Source organism: Clavelina lepadiformis, chromosome 4 (assembly GCF_947623445.1).
Source record: "Clavelina lepadiformis chromosome 4, kaClaLepa1.1, whole genome shotgun sequence".
Classification (NCBI taxonomy): Eukaryota; Metazoa; Chordata; class Ascidiacea; order Aplousobranchia; family Clavelinidae; genus Clavelina; species Clavelina lepadiformis.
In genome coordinates this window covers 16,871,523-16,889,515 of record NC_135243.1, presented here as the reverse complement: position 1 = coordinate 16,889,515, position 17,993 = coordinate 16,871,523, and the positions used below count along the sequence as shown (strand labels likewise).

General features: G+C 36.9%; 1 protein-coding gene across 1 annotated transcript; it reads left to right on the top strand.

Moving 5' to 3' along the window:
• Positions 1-8,371: 8,371 nt before the first annotated feature.
• Positions 8,372-17,536, top strand: LOC143452555 (nuclear pore complex protein Nup93-like). Its single transcript, XM_076953575.1, has 19 exons — positions 8,372-8,591; positions 11,383-11,509; positions 11,618-11,712; positions 11,846-12,034; positions 12,144-12,260; positions 12,685-12,827; positions 13,204-13,309; positions 13,411-13,551; positions 13,674-13,797; positions 13,901-13,977; positions 14,150-14,275; positions 14,375-14,550; positions 14,812-14,968; positions 15,771-15,896; positions 15,975-16,072; positions 16,222-16,321; positions 16,443-16,589; positions 16,686-16,825; positions 17,343-17,536. The coding sequence occupies exons 1-19, from the start codon at positions 8,427-8,429 to the stop codon at positions 17,473-17,475; spliced, it is 2,487 nt and encodes an 828-aa protein (XP_076809690.1). The 5' UTR covers positions 8,372-8,426; the 3' UTR covers positions 17,476-17,536.
• The last annotated feature ends 457 nt before the right edge of the window (positions 17,537-17,993 follow it).

Here is a 17,993-nt window from a genome sequence, read left to right as displayed (position 1 = left end):
TTTGCACTTACCGCATGCAAGCCTCATAAAATTCAGCAGGCTGCGCTTTGAACCAGTTTTTACAGCTTGCTTGACTTCATCATTGTCAGAAAAGTGCTGGCACCTAACTCCTTCATTTAAAGGTCCAAAAACATGATAGTCAGATCGGGTGAGTATGGGGGGGTGGTTGGTTGAAGGTACGTTTGAGGAAAGCCTCAAAACAGGCCCCTTTGTGAGTTGTCTTGGAACCCACCTGACACAAACCTTTACAAAGCCTAGCCCTCCCATGATGTTTGAAACACTTTCGTTCAAATTCCCAGAATTTCAGTGACGTCATCAATTGTGACTCTACGATCTTTTCTGACCAGTTACTTGACCCTAACACTGTTCCCAGGATTAACCGCTGAAGATGGTTTGTCCCGGAGATCACTCAAAGCAGGCTCTTATCACCTTTGACCCTGGACACCCCACTATTTAACAATTTTTTACTTTGTAAAAATCACTCATGCCCCGGCTGAGCGATAGAAACTCCATAAAAGTTGCTACATATTCTCCGGAGAATATAGCTAGCTTGTTACATAAAAAAACTTAAAAACTACATGTTTAATGAGAAGCCTGTTGTTGTCTATCTTGCACTAAAAGACAGAACTGTGGTCGGGTTTTTGATAAAGTTACACGCAAATCATGTTGAACATCCAAACGATTTCGGTGTTTGGTTTTTATGGTAACAAGAGCCGAAAATGCAGCCTCGCAGAGGTAAGTAGTAGCAAATGGAATCAGAGGGCTAAAAGCTTGCTTTGCCAAAAAGTGATAGGAAAATACTTTCCAGAGTTTTAGCATTAAATTCTATGCGTAAAAGTTCGCTTGCTTCCAAATCAATAAGGTCATCTTCGTTGGAATCTTCGTCATCAACACTGTTGAAGTCAATGAGAACGGATTTCGAATCCATGCTTCACCCTTCAAGTTACCCAAATTAAAACAGCCTTCTAAGGAGGTCTGTAGGGTGTCCAAGTGAAAACAAAATTCCTTTCTAATAGAGATAACAATGTCACAGTCTTTTTGAGTTTCATCCTTCAAAATAAGATCTTTTAACAAGGGAAAGTTAGCATAATTACCTACTTTTCCAAAGGCACAACTTGAGCATGAACGCGTTCAGTTTATCAGCTGCATCCATTTTTGTCACACCTGGTCCCTGAATGACACGGTTAACGTTGTTGATATGACCAAAAATATCGGCCAAGTAGGATAGGCCGATAGGTCATACAAAAATGATTTCGACTCAAATTTTTCAGAAAGGGGACTTTTTTTATCTTTCAGAAATAATGACACTTCTTCTTTGAGCTCCTGTAATCGTTTCAAAACTACGCCTCTGGAAAGCCAACCTACTTCTGAATGGTACAAAAGCATCTCGTGATCTGACCCAAGTTCCCGGCAGATAGCTTTGAAGATACGATGATGAATGGCTCGGCTTCTGATAAAATTAATCACTTTCACACAATCTGACAGAACTTGTTTGACTAAAGCGGTAAACCCCGATTATTTCCTAGCATGGCTGGTGCTCCATCCGTCCAAATTGAGCCTAATTTCTTTTTCCAGTCAAAAATTTGCTTGAAAAATTTGTTTACCATTCTAAATACATCACTAGCCTTTGCAGTTTCCAAAAGAGGTTCACAAAACAAAAATTCTGGTTTGATTTTATCGCCATTCACATATCGCACATAACTTAAGAGCTGACTGCAATAAGAAACATCAGTGCTTTCGTCAAGCTGCAAGCTAAATGGGAAAGTAGATGGTGCCAATTCTTCCATCACTTGTTTGAGAATATTTTCTGAAATATCATCTATTCTTGCTAAAACGTTATTTGACATTGGTATACTTTCAAGTTTTTTTGTCTGTTCTGATCCACAAACTATTTCAGTCATTACTAGAGCACAGGGTTTTATTAGTGTTTCGGCAATAGTGTGCGGCTTTTTTTCCTTGGCAATCCGATAGGCAACTTTGTAACTTGCTTAAAGCAAAGGCTTTACAGATGGAAAAAACCCGTACTGATCTAAAGTTCGGCCGCCGTCAAATCTTGCCTTCTTTTGCAAAAATGTATCGCGGCTATGGGAAAGGTTTCCCGGATGATTAGCGTTTAGGTCCTAAACGCTAAACTAAACCTAAACTTTCGGTGTTCCTTTAGTTTTACTGGTTTCATGCTACTATTAGCCAGAACTTTTCCACAAGGAAGCATTGAGGTTTTTCTGTACCATCGCGATCCAAAGTAACAGTAACACCGTATGATATGTATTCTTCATTATATTTTCTTTTTTTAGCCGCCATTGCAACCTGTTCTTTTGTTAAACAATCCGTCCTATTGCTACTGTTGATCTGCTACTAATGCTTGGCATTTTGAACCAGGAGGAATTGTGACATCATAAAGACTATGGTTCCACATGGAATTTCAATCTCTGAATGGATAAACGTCACAATAAGCAACGAAATCACATTTCTTAACCAAATATGGAAACAATTGATGGCGCTACATTATTTTCGTACCTACAAGTTGTTGCCTTACATCCACATGAAATTAATTGAATATTGTTATTCAATTCTGTCAATTTCCAGTGCACTCACGGACCCCTGGTTGGAAACCACTGATCTAAAGTAGGCTATGAACTGTCAAAATTTGTGAAAAAAATTTCAACCATAAATATGGTAAATTAAATCGGGCTCATTACTTTTTGACTGACCTTCGTAGGTTATGAAATAACCAGCTGAGATCCTGCATTATTTTGCAATTAATTTGTTGGAAATGAACATTCCGGCTTCGATAACCGAAATTTTGTCACACACTTAATTTTAGTGTGCAGTGATAACTACTTTGTAACCTTCTTTATACCGTAGCAACTTGCATAGCTTAAAATATAACTGAACGATGATCCCTAATATGTGAATTGCAGGACAGCGTTTGGTTTTGGACAATTTCTAAGTTGGAAGTTAATTATAGGAAGTATTTAATGAGACGTCATAATATGGCATATGACTTTTTGTTTTTACTTTGTTGCATTCTCTAGGTCAGCGTGGTCCAACTGCAGGCCCGCGGGCCAAAGTTGGCCCGCGAGCACCGATTTTTTGGCCCGCGAACTGATAGTCGCTATTGTTGAGGAAGAACCTCGACCGCAGATGTCACATTGATCAGTATTTAATAGCTAAATTTGAACTATTCTAATTTCAGTTTTACTAAAAAAAGAGAAATTTTTTCAGTTCTAATTTCACATTTCTTCAGTTCTAATTTAAAAAAATTGGCTCGCAAGATAAAATTTTTTTCTGATTTTGGCCCGCGATGAAAAGAAGTTGGACCACGCTGCTCTAGGTCAAGGGTCTCAAACTCAAATTGCTCTGGGGGCCAAATGAGGACGTGTAAAATACTCAAGGGCCGCAATTCAGCGATTTTATTTCTGAGTGCAAAGAAACGCTTCAAAACATTTCCACGACTCAGCCATCTCACTTCAGTATGATAAAGTAGTTCACCGTACTCAGAGTCCATATCTGCAAAAAATGATTTAAACTGCCTGTGCTTCAACCCCCGAGATCGTATAAAGTTAAATGTTTTAACTACAACATCCATCACTTCCTTCATTTGTAGACTTTTACTACAAAGGGCTTCTTGGTGTAAAATGCAGTGTACACTGTACACTAGCGAAGTTGATTCTTTCGGTTTCAAGACTGTTTAGTTTGTTTTTCACAAATCCAACTACACCCACATTGCTAGAACGCATTGCCGGTGCACCGTCTGTGGCCAAACATACAAGCCTATCCCATGGCAATTCATGTTTCTCGAAGCACTTTTCCAAGGCTTGAAATATATTATGGGATGGGTGGTGTGATGGTTTTGGGATGGCCTAAGCCAAACCCAGTCTTTCAGTTTTATTGTCTGACTCCTATGATTGTCTTTGACTCCGTTGCGTTTTACTGTCTCATTTGCTTCTTAAATCAACACCAACTTCATAAAATTTAGTTGTTATATTGTCCGAATCAGTTGTATCGAATTAGCAATATTTACACCATGATCCCACTTTCTTAATAATTCAGTAATAACTTCAATTTTACAGAACAAGGGAAATAACTCAGAGAAGAGAGAATTTCCAAGAGAAAGTGAAGAGCGAAGAGAGCGATTTAAACAAAACATTTCTTTTTATACTCAAGTATTGACCAATCAGCTTTTAGCCAATCAGCCCATAATCACGTGTTAGTTCCAATTTAAGCCTTTTTCTCACAAAGAATTCAAACCGCTTTACACCAGTACAAAAAAACCACTTGACACACTTACTATATCACATATTGGTTTGAAACTACGATTGTGATTAAAGATACTAGAACAATACCTGCTACCATAAACCACGTGTCGCATATTACACCACGAAAACAAGGTACTTGAAACACTTCAATCTATGTCAGCACGCTACAAGCTTTGCACATTATTACATTATCTAGACTGGAGAAAAATCAAACTTTATGCAATGCCAATATATATAATTATTGCAATTATGAAATTGTCCGAACGCCACAATATCACGTCCAGTTGTAGTACCCTTCAATGGTATTAATTCCAGAAACTCTTCCGTCCGATTTAGAATGCAGTCTACAGTCTACACCCCTGATAAACACAGCACATTGTGCGGTATCGGACACATCTATGCTCTCATCAAGGGCAATCGAAAATGCTTTGAAGTCCTTTACCGTCGCAACTAATTGTTTTTCCACATTTGCAGCTAAATCTGTGACCCTACTTGCAACTGTATTTGGGGATAAGCTTATGCCTTCAAACAGTTTTTTTACCTGGACATAAATTGTCACTTGCTTTTACAAGGCATTCTTTTATGAACAAACCCTCGGTAACGGGCCGTGATGACTTTGCTATCATTTCACTGATAACAAAACTCGCTTTTACAGAATCTTCGTTGGACTGATTAATATTGGCAAAGAAACTTCTTTGTTTGCAAAATGCTGATTTCAGTTGTTTAACTTTTTCTTCTCTTACTTTGCCCTGGTAAGCATCATATTTATCGCGGTGCATTGTTTCGAAGTGCCGACGCATGTTATAGGCCTACTTCTTCATAACAGCTATCTTTTGCTGGCAAATAAGGCAATGACTAGTATCTCTGACCGCGGTGATAAAATATAACTCCTCCCACTTATCATGAAAAACTCTCCTTTCGTCTGTGATTTTTCTTTTTTTCGAAGCAGAAGACATGTGTAATTTAGCTTTTTAAACTATAGCAACTTCTTCAATACTAGGCTAGGCTAGCTTACACCTCGACAATCAATTTGAACATTATGACCAATTCCACTAACACCTGACTGGCGCAATTTCCAACGTTTTTGCGACAACTCTGCACAAGTGAATACGCAATGTGACGTAATACCAGATGTTTCACCGCATAAATGGTACAGTTTGAAAGTGATGTGATAGTAAAGTTTAATGAGTACAGTCATCTCCCGGTTAAGTACGCACCCGTTTAAGTTCGCATCCCAGATAAGTACGCAAAAATTCTTCACAAATTCTGGGTTCAACTTTTTCAACAATTTATTTATTTTAAACAGCAACCACATTAACTGGATGTCAGGAAAAGTTAAACGTCAACTTAACAATAGTTCACTGCTTAAACATGTCGTGCAAAGTCATCTGATGCATATTTTGCATTCTTTTTTGCTTGGCTTCCAACGTCACCTGTCTCAGTTTTCGCTGAAAGCATTCAAAAGTGCTTTTGAAATTATCGTAAGCACCTCCTGCTTGATCTTGTAAGGCAGGACGCAGCAACTGATCCTCAACTTCAAGCACTTTGTTGTAAAGTTGTTCAAAGCAATGAAAAACGATGCTGTTTTCGAATTTCGACAGGTGCACAATCGTTGCTTGGGCCAGCCTCATCGTCAGTGTCATCATTTTCAGTCTGCATCGTTTCCAACACCTCATTCACGTCACCTAAAATCGCTTGTGAATACTCTTCATTATTCTCGTCATCAACGTCAAGCATAAATCCTTCTAGCTCGCCTTTGTCAATCGAAATATGCATAGACTTAAAACAGCGCAAAATTTCAGACATGTCAGACATGAAGTTTGCTTCCTCATCAACGCCACCATCCAACGGAGTTATTAGTTGAGCCTTGTTAAACGAGTTTCTTACCGACGCATCTGATATTAAATCCCATGCTTGCTTTACATAGTGAGCAGCATCCAGCAAATGAGCAGGGTTCCCATAAGCAACACCTGCTGCCCATCTGGGTAATCTTTTAGCTTGCTCTTTTTGTGGGCCTTCAAGTTCTCGTCAAGCTCGAAAAAGTCCAGAACCTCCCTGAGATATAAATATTTGTACCTCTTCTTTAGTGCCGCGATGATTCCCATGTCACATGGCTGTTTCCAACTAGTACAGTTGGGTGGGAAGAATTAAACTTTGACGTTATTCCGTTCAAAGGCTGGAAAATGGCCCGGAGCGTTATCATCAACAAGAGAACCGGGCGTCCTGTTCTCTTTTTTACTTCAGGATAAAACACTTCGTTGAACCATTTCCAACATGTGTCAACGTCCATCCAAGCTTTACGCTGACTAAGATATTTGACAGGCCATCCCCGATTCTTTATACAGGCCGGAGATTTAGGTTTCCCAATCAATGTGCATGGAACATTGTGTGTTCCTGTGGCATTTGCACAAACAACCAGAGACACACGGTCTTTAGCTTTCTTCTTCCCTCGGATGCAGCTGAGATCTTCGAATAGCATAAGCAAAGTATATCTAGGTAGCAGACGAAAAAACAACCCTGTTTCATCTATGTTATACACATTTTCATGATCATACCGTGCAATTATAGCATGTAAATCATTCAATGCAGCCAAAAGCTTTGGGTCTTCCTTGTCCACTTCAGCTCTTTCACCATGAAGAAGAACTTTCTGCAATCCTCGACGTGCTCTGAATCGGCTAAGCCACTACCACGACGCTCGAAAATCATCTTCCGATATCGATAATTGCTGAGCGATTTGTTTTGCTTTTGCAATGACCAGTGAGGGGGGGACGGGAACACTTGCACGGCGCATGCTATCAATCTAAAGATATAGAATATCTTCCAGCTCAGAAAACCGACCAACGGATGCTCGAAACGTTTTTGTCTTTGTCTCCTCAGACATCAAAGCAGAACGCTTTCGAATAACTTCCCGGTTTTTCAAAATCTTTCGGATAGCAGCTTCACTCACGCCATACTCTCTTGCGAAACTTCTTTTACTCGGAGCGGACGGCACACACAACTTGGCTATGACTTCCAATCTTTGGGATTCACTTAAACGCTTACCTTTACCTGACATCATGCGAACGAGAAAATTGTACCCAACAAATTACTTGTGCTGTACTATACTGTACACTAGCAGAACATAGGCAACGCATCGTGAATGACATAATAAATGCAAAACATGAACATGGGCAAGGCATCGTCAATGACGTAATAAATGCAAAACTTGTGCATTGGGTACACGCATTCACACACGCGTTGGCCACGCATGCATGGCTACACACATACAGTACCTTCACTAGGTGGCTGCATAACTGCTAAGTACGCACCTACCACACAAGTTCGCACAAACTACTCAGGATCAAGTTGCGTACTTAACCGGGAGATGACTGTAGTTTCAAATCTCTGGAACAATTTTAAACTAAATTTTAACTTTTCAAATCTGAATTGTGAAATACTTGAAAATCCAGTACGCGGGCTGCGTGTTTGAGACCCTTGCTCTGGCTAGGTCTTTCACGGAGATTGCAGGCAAAAGCTAACTGTAAAGGTGTAAGTGACTAATATTGCTATAACGGTTTAGTGCAGGCGGATCTACAAATTAGAGCATGTTTTATTTAGTCGCAGCATTGTTTCTTTTATTCTGTGAACTGCTTGCTCAAGTTGAAGCTGCATTTTCTGAGGCTGTTTACTTTACCGCTTTACTACAAGCAAGTACTACAAATGCGCCTATACTATAAGGAAGGTACAACGGGTTTTCATTGCAACCAAGTTAGTAATAGACCGGTTTGCCCTGTTGTACAATGATGTTTTAGAAAAAAATCTTGGATGTGCTTTTGCCATACTCTGCAGTCTGGACGCCACTGGGTATCAAACAAGAAACATAAACCACATTTGTTGTGAGGCCAGCACTCATCTATCCAGCCAACCCTTGTTTACCCTAATTATTGCATAAAAGTTGCCTAATTTCCAAATTGGAAAGTTTGTTAAGTGCGTGGGGAATAAATTTAGTTGCGCATATAATGACTACTGGTGTTGTTTCATCTTGTTATGCAGGGAATTTCTCACCCGAAAACAGCAAACTTTCCAATCTAGCCTAATTTGAAATTATTTCTTGTACATAATCTATTCGTTAACTAATAGCTGTATGTATGTAGGTTGTATTTTTATTTATAAATAAAGGCTTTTACAATGGCTGGTCTTGGTTTTGATGACTTGCTGCAGCAAGCTGAGCAACTAACTACAACATTAGATGGAGGCACTGAGCTTCCACGTGTACAGAGAAATTTCCAGCAGTTGTTGGATGCTGGTCAGAGACTGTGTTCCAAGTCTAATTTTGGCCAAGATGATGCTCAGGTAGCCCTACTTATAAAACAATGCAGATCATGTTTGCTACGATTCCATGTAATCTTTGATGAAGGGCAGCTGTGTTGTGTTACAATTAGTGAGGTCTAGTATAATATAAATATATTTATGTTGTAAATGATGAAAATGAAGTGCTGAAAAATGAATATACTGTTAACTATGTTACATGGATGTTGGATTTTCACCAGAATTGTACATAATAACTATAGAAAAACGCCCTTGATTCCCGATATTTATTTCAATGTTACTCTAAAAGTATTTACGATACAACAATGAAACTTTGTTTGTTCATCTATTTATTCCCCATCCAAACACGAACAAATAACTACATTAAATCACCTGATCTGACGATAACAGCCCAAAATTGGACTTAAACGTAAATTTTCAAGTTTTAAATGTATTTTTTTGCCTCTTTTGTAAATTTAAGCAAAGCTGCTACTAGCACACCCACATCCTTAAAAGATATAAAATTTAACGCACTTTTGATTCAATTTGCATTTTTTGATTCAATTTTCTTGAAACTTCATGGGTTTTTGGCATGTTTAGGGGCAAATCAGATAATTTCAATTTTTTCAATTCAAAATTTCTAACCAGAAGTTGACTTTTTTGACAAAAATTACCACGATAATTTTAAGACCATATTTAACAATTTTATTGCATAAATTCATTAGTCTGGGCTTAAGTAACGTAAAGTAATGTATTCAGTTATTTTCAGATCAATCATGTGACTACCTCAACCAAAAATTGCCAAAAATTTTTCAAAATAATCGCTTTTCGCCATCTGATATGCTTTAAGATTTTGTTAAGAAATTTTAACAATTGGTGGCAACAATTAAGGCCAGTATTCGTGTAAAACGCATGTTCATAGAAAAACATGCAAACATGCTGTAGAGTAGAAAGCACGAATACTGTCGTAACATTTTTGTAAATAAAAAAAATGAACAAAAAAGTAAACAACACAAACATCAGCCGATACCATCTGTGCAAAATTTGCCATTAACTAATAGCTAGTAGGCGAGCATACAGCACTTGGTTAACTTAACCAGCAACTTGGTTTAGGCTAAACACAAAGTTTTGCGCAACTGATTACGGAACTGTAGGCTGTAGACTGCATTACGGGACTGTAGGCCTATTTTAAACAATGCAAAGTAAAATTTTTCAATTTGCCTTTGCTACTAAACAAGCTTGGTCACCTAGCTGAGTTTTTGTATTCACCAAAATGTAGGATAAAAGAACCTAATGCTATATTTTGAGCAAATTGTCATATCTGGAATCTCACACCAAATGCATAAACTTTTAGACAGCTTTTTTTCCTTATATTTTTCCAAAAAGCCTTAACTTTTAAGCAACTCAAAATATCAATTTTAGCTTAGACCTTCACTCAGCAAATGTTAGCAACAACAAACCATCACAAATTAACGTCACATGTGCACTGGACCGAAACTACTTCTATTTTTCTATAGTGGCGTTTTGCATGTAACCTTCGTCACAATCGCCGTGTTGCCGCTTCAAAATTCAGCAAATTTTTTAACAGCTTTTTAAGCTTTGAGATATTGTCAAAAAATTTCTTTTGATTTGGCTGATTGCGACTGCTAAGTCCATCTGCGTATTGAAGCGAGACTTAGCTGGGAAAATTTATCACCTCTAACATCGCTGTAGTATTTTGATTGGTATTGAAGTTGGCTAGCCAACTACTAGTTTGTTATTGTTTTTGCCACCTTCCACAAACGCCCGTAAATCAGTCCCGAAACTTATATGTCAGAGTCGGACAGCCGAGTTTCCGGATTAAAGGGGTAAAATGGATGAAGATATTCATTCCTTGCAGTTTTGTGACAGATAGTGGAGATTCCGGTTGTTAGGGATTCGGATCAACGAGGTCTGACTGTATTACAATATAACCTATATCATAAATTGCGCCATGACATCCCACACAACCGAATAAATGAGATCGAAAAATTGAAAACAAATCTGCTTAATTAATTGAATGCAATCTAGTGTGGAAAAAATCTTAATTATGCCAAGTGTTCCTTAATGTAGAACCCAAATTTGTTTATATGGGCACTAAATATTTACTTTTTATAAGCTAAATTGTGGTTCAACATACGTATACTTTTATGTATTAAGTATATACATAGGTGGGCAGTACCGGTACCGTAACTTTCGAAAAAAGGTTTTTAAGAAATTTCCGTCAATCCCGGTACTCGATACTTTTAATGTGATTATTTCAAAATTTTAACAAGTATGATTTGTTTTAAAAAATACATGTCAATTAATGCTTAATAACAATTTTAGCATCAGTTGATCTGTATTAATCTAGAAATGTCAAGTAAAATTTCAAACGAGTAACGTCACATATGTTTTGACCTGTAATAGCTTTTACGGGGGGCATAATAGCGGAAAACATTGCACTTACAGCAGCATCTTTTACACAAAAAGTACCGGTACCTAGTATCGACAAAGTACTAAACTACTTTTTTAAAATAATACCGGAACCATCTGTAGATTTTTTGCCAAGTACTGGTACCGTTATCGACGGTACTTTCAAAGTACCGACTGCCCACCTCGGAGTTACAGTATGTTTTTGGTTGTCTGAGATTACATGCACATACTGATTCCGGACGAAAAACAAACTTTCATGGTGTACTTACGCTGTTTACTATTTTCAAATGTTTTAAACATAATTAATTTTAAATACCACTATCATAAAGTATCATACTCATTATTACAAATATTTTATTATAAACACATTTTGTGATTTGTAATACATTATTTTATGTCATAGATAAAAGCGTCTCTTTTGTTAAGCGCTCAAGGAAAAGATGTTCCAAAAGTTTCAGACAGATTAAAATCCTTAACACCTGCACAAAGCTTTGAACCACTTGAGACTGTTTGTGACACCGATATCGAAAGTGAATATACCTTAAAAGCTAAACACACATATATATAAAACATTACAAAGGGACTATTTAAAGAAAAGCATTTGGCTAAGTTTGTTTCTGTGCTTTTTAATTTTTCAGGCTTTCTGAAAAATGAACGAGAGAACGCAATCCTGGCTGTGGTTGAAGAGCAAAAGCAAAAGACTTACGCAGAAGTAGAAAAGAGGCATTGGCAGGTAAATGGTTAGATAAATGTTTGAAATGTATAGCATGTATTCAACTTGTCATGTCTCGCTTGTTATGTCATTTATAGAAAGGATTTAATCAAGTCATTAACCCAAAGCAAGTTGATACACATTTTTTGTTTAGACTCGGCTAAATGCCTGGGAAAAAGAAAAACAACAAATTTTAAATAAACTCATTGGAAATGATGGAACCATGAATTTCTCTCAAGAATTAACAGAACAGATGTCAGTCAGTTATTACAGGAGCAGTGTAGATACTACAAGCAACCCAGGAAGCAACATGGATTCCTGGGAACTTGCATATGCTCGACAGGTTTTTGCAGAAATTTGTTGTCAATTTTTTGGTTATTATATATTTTCTGTATATTGTGTGCACTTACCATAAAATAAAGAAAACATTGTTGGTAATTTAATTTTTGTAGGTGCACATGTATAATGATCGGATAATAGAAGGAGGTTTGCCCCTTAACTTAAGTGAGTTATGCAAAAATGCCGCCGAAAAAATGAAAGACAAAAACCTTTTCTCTGTTTGGAAAATGGCAAGTTGTTCATTGGTTTAATTGGTAATTTGTTTCATGTGTGGGGCAAGCAAGTGAACCTGTTGTCACACACCTGGATTTTTTGTGGGACATCACAGTTATCATAGTTAAGATCAAACATAAAACAACAAAGAATGAATTTGCAACAAATTTTGCTGGTAATTATCTAATCATTGAAGGTCTTCAAATTTCTTTAACCCGTTTAATTAGTTGTAATCTTGGTTGTGGTCTTTAGTATATGTTATACTTGTGATTGTACTAGCCCCACATTTTAACCATGTAGAATTTGCATCGATTGTTACAATTTGTTATTTTTCAAAATAAATGAGCTTACAATTAAATGGATGTAAGTACATACTTATAGTAGCTGTATTTAATTGGGAAAATCATTTGCAACTTTGTCATTGGGCGTCTTGTTTTGCAGGTTAATTACTTAACAGATGTCGCAGCTGGTGTTGGTCAGTTTCCATCGATTTTAGCTCAACGTACTTCAAAGTCGGTTTTGGTTGCCTTCATTGCACAAGCACGAAAATTCTTGGAAGATAATTATGTAGAATATATGCTAAAGTAATATAAACTTTATTATCTTCATTACTATGTCCTTTTAGCGTTCATCCTTAGTCACTGTTTTTGTTGTAAATTGAAATAACATAAAGTGTGGCGTAAAGTGTGTGTGTGTGTCATTATGAGTACTCGTACAGTCATACTTCACTAAAAAATTGTAAGTTGAAATTTTTTTTAGGCAGTTACTATTTACTAACTAGCCTACATAACTTGGAAAATCCATCATAGATAGCTATTTTCTAATCTGAATTAAGTTGCTTTAAATAATTTAAAAGTTTTGTATAATTTTTTAACCTGCATAGTCTGGTAAAGTGTGTGGCATCCTTATGGTGGAACAGTCATGGAAAAAATATTATAAAAATAGTACTTTCTTCAACAGCACTGTTTATGCTCGTCCACACATTGCTCAACGCGGTGGTGTACCGGGAACACTAAACCTTGTCAAAAGCTTTCTAAAAGTTCAGCCAACTCACAATTTAATGCAGGTAACTTTTAGGCACTGGTATTATTCTACATGACACTAATATTTGTTGTTTTTGCTGCTTGTTGTATGTATTGTATGAATATGTCGTTATAATTTATCTAGGGCTATGACGATGGTGAAATTGATGGAATTCCATTGTGGGCAGTAATATTTTATTGTCTACGATGTGGTGACCTTGATGCAGCTGTCGACGTTGCCAAGCAAAATGAGCACATCATTCCAGAGTTTTATACATGGATTCAGGTAAGATATTCAAGTATACACTGTAACTATGCAAAGAGCCGAAATGCATGCTCGGATCACATCAAAAGAAAATTTATGATCAACTATATGATTTCGTAAAAGAATATTTTATGATTGTGAAGGAATACGCCCACAATAATGGTCGAAAGCTGTCCTCGGCATCTGCCAATAAGATGAAGATTCAGTACAAGCGGAGTGTTAGTGGATCAGCTGACCCATATAAAATTGCCGTCTATTGTATTATAGGTTGGTGATAGTGTAGAACTTTCATTGATACCATATGTGGACAATAATTACTTGCAAAGATATGTTGATAAGCCGATTTTCTTTAATTAATTCATACTTTTAGGTCATTGTGATGTAACAGATGTTCATACAGAGGTAGCCAAAAGAGCAGAGGATTATTTATGGATAAAACTTTCTCAGGTGAGCACAAACATAATTAGGACTTTGACAGTGGTAACAAGCTAACAGATTAACCTAGATTAGATAGTCATCATGTTTTGTAGATAAAATAGGTGTCAAACACGAACTCTTGAACAATTATCTGATGTTGTTGTTGTTGCGATTTTGATCTTATTCAAAATCTGGCATATAGGTGGAGGTAACCGACAAGCCATATGCGGATGACCTGTTAACACTCTATCGTTTGCAAACACTTCTGGTGGATGAATATGGAGAATCCCATTTCAATGCCGCTTCCAATCCATTGCTTTATTTTCAAGTATTGCTTTAATACTGAAATATCACTAACTGCAAATTTATTTTGGATGATTTTGACATTCTATGTATATCAGTGAGCTTAGATTTTTCATTTATTTAGATTCTCATGTTGACTTGTCAGTTTGAGCAAGCAATTGAATTTTTGTCTCGATTTGAAGCACTTCGCTGTCATGCAGTTCACATAGCACTTGCATTAAACGTGCAGGAATTTCTATTGACACCATTGTCTCTCCATGCAAAGATGCTTACATGTGATCCTGTAGACAATTCAGCTTGGTACGTACTCATCTATTTTTAAAAAGCTTAACAATAACATTATCAATAGATTAGAAGTAATTTTTTTTTAGCTTATTTACATTTGAAAATGTTTTTAATTGAAATTATGCTAGTAGACAGTAGTGTTCAGAGGGCAGTGTTAAATTCTTGATTACATACACATTGATGTTGTGCATAAGATAATGTTTGACATACATCCAGGCAATGTAAAATATATATGATCTTTGCAAACAAGCATCTTAAATGGCTGTCTATTTTCAGCACGATCATCAAGAAATTGAACCTTTGTCGGCTGATTATGATGTATACTAGGAAGTTTGAACTAACTGACCCTCGTGAGGCTTTGAATTACTTCTATTTCCTGAGAAATGTCAAGAGTGAAGGGCAGTCTTTGCTTGCTCATTGCACTAGTGAATTGGTAACTGAAAACAAATTATTAAATTGAAGGGCAAGTCCAGGAACAAGTTGGCTGTACATCAAAGACTAGTCGTCAGTAAATATACTCTTGAAACGTTTATCATAATATGTAGTGGTTAAGCAGTTATTTTTTTAAATTGGATGGCAAATTTGGTCTCCAATTGTGACTAAGAAGATGGTCTTTATGATTTCACAATGTAAAAACAATATGCCTGATAACTGAGATTTGTATTTAGGTATGGTAGGCTAGCTAATGCGTTTTGGATGGAATATGTAGATGATTAGTAGCTGGTAATGTTTATTTTCAGCATAGGAATGTCACAGATGACAGTACATAAACTGGTAATGCATTCATGTTTTTACCGCTGATAACAGTCTAGGCTACAGCGAAAAGTCAAGAATGAATTGTACTATAGGTTAGCATTAACCAGTACAAATACACTAACGGGAAAGCTAGTTTAGGCTTGTTTAACAGAAAATATTCCTGTTATACATTTAACCACGCTATAATTACCTATTACTCTTCACTGGTCTCACAGGAAACATTCTATTCCTACTTGATCTGTTTTTTTGCCACTTATTTATGGCAATAACTGCTTAACCACTACATATTAGTACATATCCTTTCACCAGTATCTTTACTGACGACTACTCTTTGACTAAGAACCGACTTTGCTCCTCACTTTGAAAAAGACAGGAATTTACTAATTCCACTACAGTACATTGCAATTTTACTAATTCTTATAATGTTACTAATAATAATTTTCGTAGTGTAGTCTAACCTATGTTCATATAATGTAAAGGTGAGAGAAACAGGCGAGTTTGAAATGCTTCTTGGGAAGCTGAATCCAGATGGGAGCAGAAAACCTGGAGTCATTGATAAGTATTGTTCAAAAGATAAAGAGCAACTTCGCAAGCTTATTTCCAAGGCATGGCAGTGATGCATTGCAGATGATCATTTGAATTTATATATGCTGAAACTATGTAATTGCCTTCTATTCATGCAGGTAGCTGCTGATACTGAGGCAAAGGGACTTCATGAGGACGCTGTACACCTGCATGATCTTTGTGGCAATCATGATCAAACTCTAACTCTGCTCAATAGGTATGCGATACTGATGTATTCTCATTAAGTGTAATAACACTAATAACCAACAATATATAATTGTAAAAGGAGATAAGCAATCAGTTTCCAGTACATTGATTTGCATTGGATGCTGTAAAACTGAGGACTAAAAAGCAATTTGATTACAGACTCTTGAGCATGGTAATCAGTTCTTCTGACGACTCACATCCTGATAGATCTCGGTTGAAGCATCTTTCTTTATCCATTGCAGAGCGTTACCGAAACCATGTATAAACCAAATCTAACTTTACATTTTAATGTAGTGTAACCTGTAACGACATGTATTTAGTGAAATGATCGTAGTAGTAATGATCGTACAGGCCTGCACAAATTATCTTCGCATTTTCAGTCTGTGGAAACTTCACAATTACTCCGTTCGACTTTTCACTTGCTGCTTGATCTGGTTTCCTTCTTCGATTTGTATCATGCAAACAGAGTCGAACAAGCGTTAGACGTAATGAGGGAACTGCAAATTTTGCCTTCTTCTACTGAACAAGTATGATATCTAAACGTTATCTGAAAAAATGTTGGCCATAATATGGTTTATTTAGTCCATGAAGTCATAACATAAATCATTTATTTGTTGTTGTAGGTACATTCAAAAGTGACCGCTTTCAAACTGTACTCGGATGATATTCGACAGAATATCGCAAATATTTTGCTTGCTACTATGAACCTGTTGGTGCGTCAGTGCAAGGTTCAACAAAATCTCAACAAATCAGTTGTGACAAAGTAAGCAGAAATTCCCTTACCTTTAAGCTGAATTGCTCTGATTATTCTAGACCAGGGCTTCCCAAACTGGGGGTCGCGTAACGAACTTCAGGGGTCGCAGAGCGTATACCAATTTTACACGAAGTACAAAATACAATCAAAAAAAAATATCGTTCCAGCCTAATCAACATTGAAACCGCCTTGAGACCAGCATTAACATATATTGAGCCACGGCTGGACTTGCTTTGTAACAGAAAGCAGTCGCACCAATCACACTAAATAAATGTGTGTGCTTTTTTGTTTCCAGTAGCCTACATATGTGTAAAGTAGTAAGTAGGCTTTGAGTACTGGTTGCTTGAATTCAGTCTTTGCATCTCAATAAATGTCACTAATGACTAATGTATATTTCGCACTGCTAATCAATTTAAACGTGAAGGGTCGCGGAAAACTTCCGAAGTTTGAAAGGGGTCGCGAGCAAAAAAGTTTGGGAAGCCCTGTTCTAGACTACTATTCCGAATGTATTACTTTTTATTTCAAGGACTGGCGATTCTGTATTTGTAAATGCCCGTCAGTATGCTAGAGCACTGATTACGTTTGCTGGAATGCTGCCATATCATTTACCGGGAGACGCCACAGCTCGCCTTGTGCAACTTGAAGTTCAACTAAATTAAATTTTCTAATTGTAAAATTCCTGCTTTTCACTGCCAATAAACTGCAGACGTGATTGGTTTATTTTATGTCCATCAGCCCGTTAGAAAGTTTGATTTTTGGTTTATGGATCCTATGGTTTTGCTAGACGCCAGTTATTTTGTTTTTGTGTCATCAAACAATCTCAACAAATGCCAAGTAGGCTGCTAGACAATGGCCAGTTACAATCAAACATATAATATGTGCAGTTGTGCACTCACGTTTCAGTGTCTAATCCTTGTGTCAACAGTTGGTAATTTCTTGTTTGGTTTGAAAGGCTATAGTGGGCATCAGAAATTGACAGTAAGGGGGCGTCAAACACCTAAAACTAAGATCTTTATGATTTTGTTGTACAATCTGGGAATTACTCTAGCAGTTGGCGCGCTTCAATGTACCAGGTCGCGTGCAGAATTAGGCTAAAAATGAGCATGAAAGTAGCTAAAATTGGGTTTTTTAGACCAAAAAACATACATCGCAAACATATTTAGCAGAAGTTAATTAT

Coding starts and splice junctions, on each gene's coding strand:
- LOC143452555 (XM_076953575.1), top strand. CDS start 8,427: ATGGCTGGTCTTGGTTTTGATGACTTGCTGCAGCAAGCTGAGCAACTA. Junction 11,510..11,617: donor TTGTGACACCGATATCGAAA/GTGAATATACCT, acceptor TTAATTTTTCAG/GCTTTCTGAAAAATGAACGA. Junction 14,969..15,770: donor CTCATTGCACTAGTGAATTG/GTAACTGAAAAC, acceptor TATAATGTAAAG/GTGAGAGAAACAGGCGAGTT.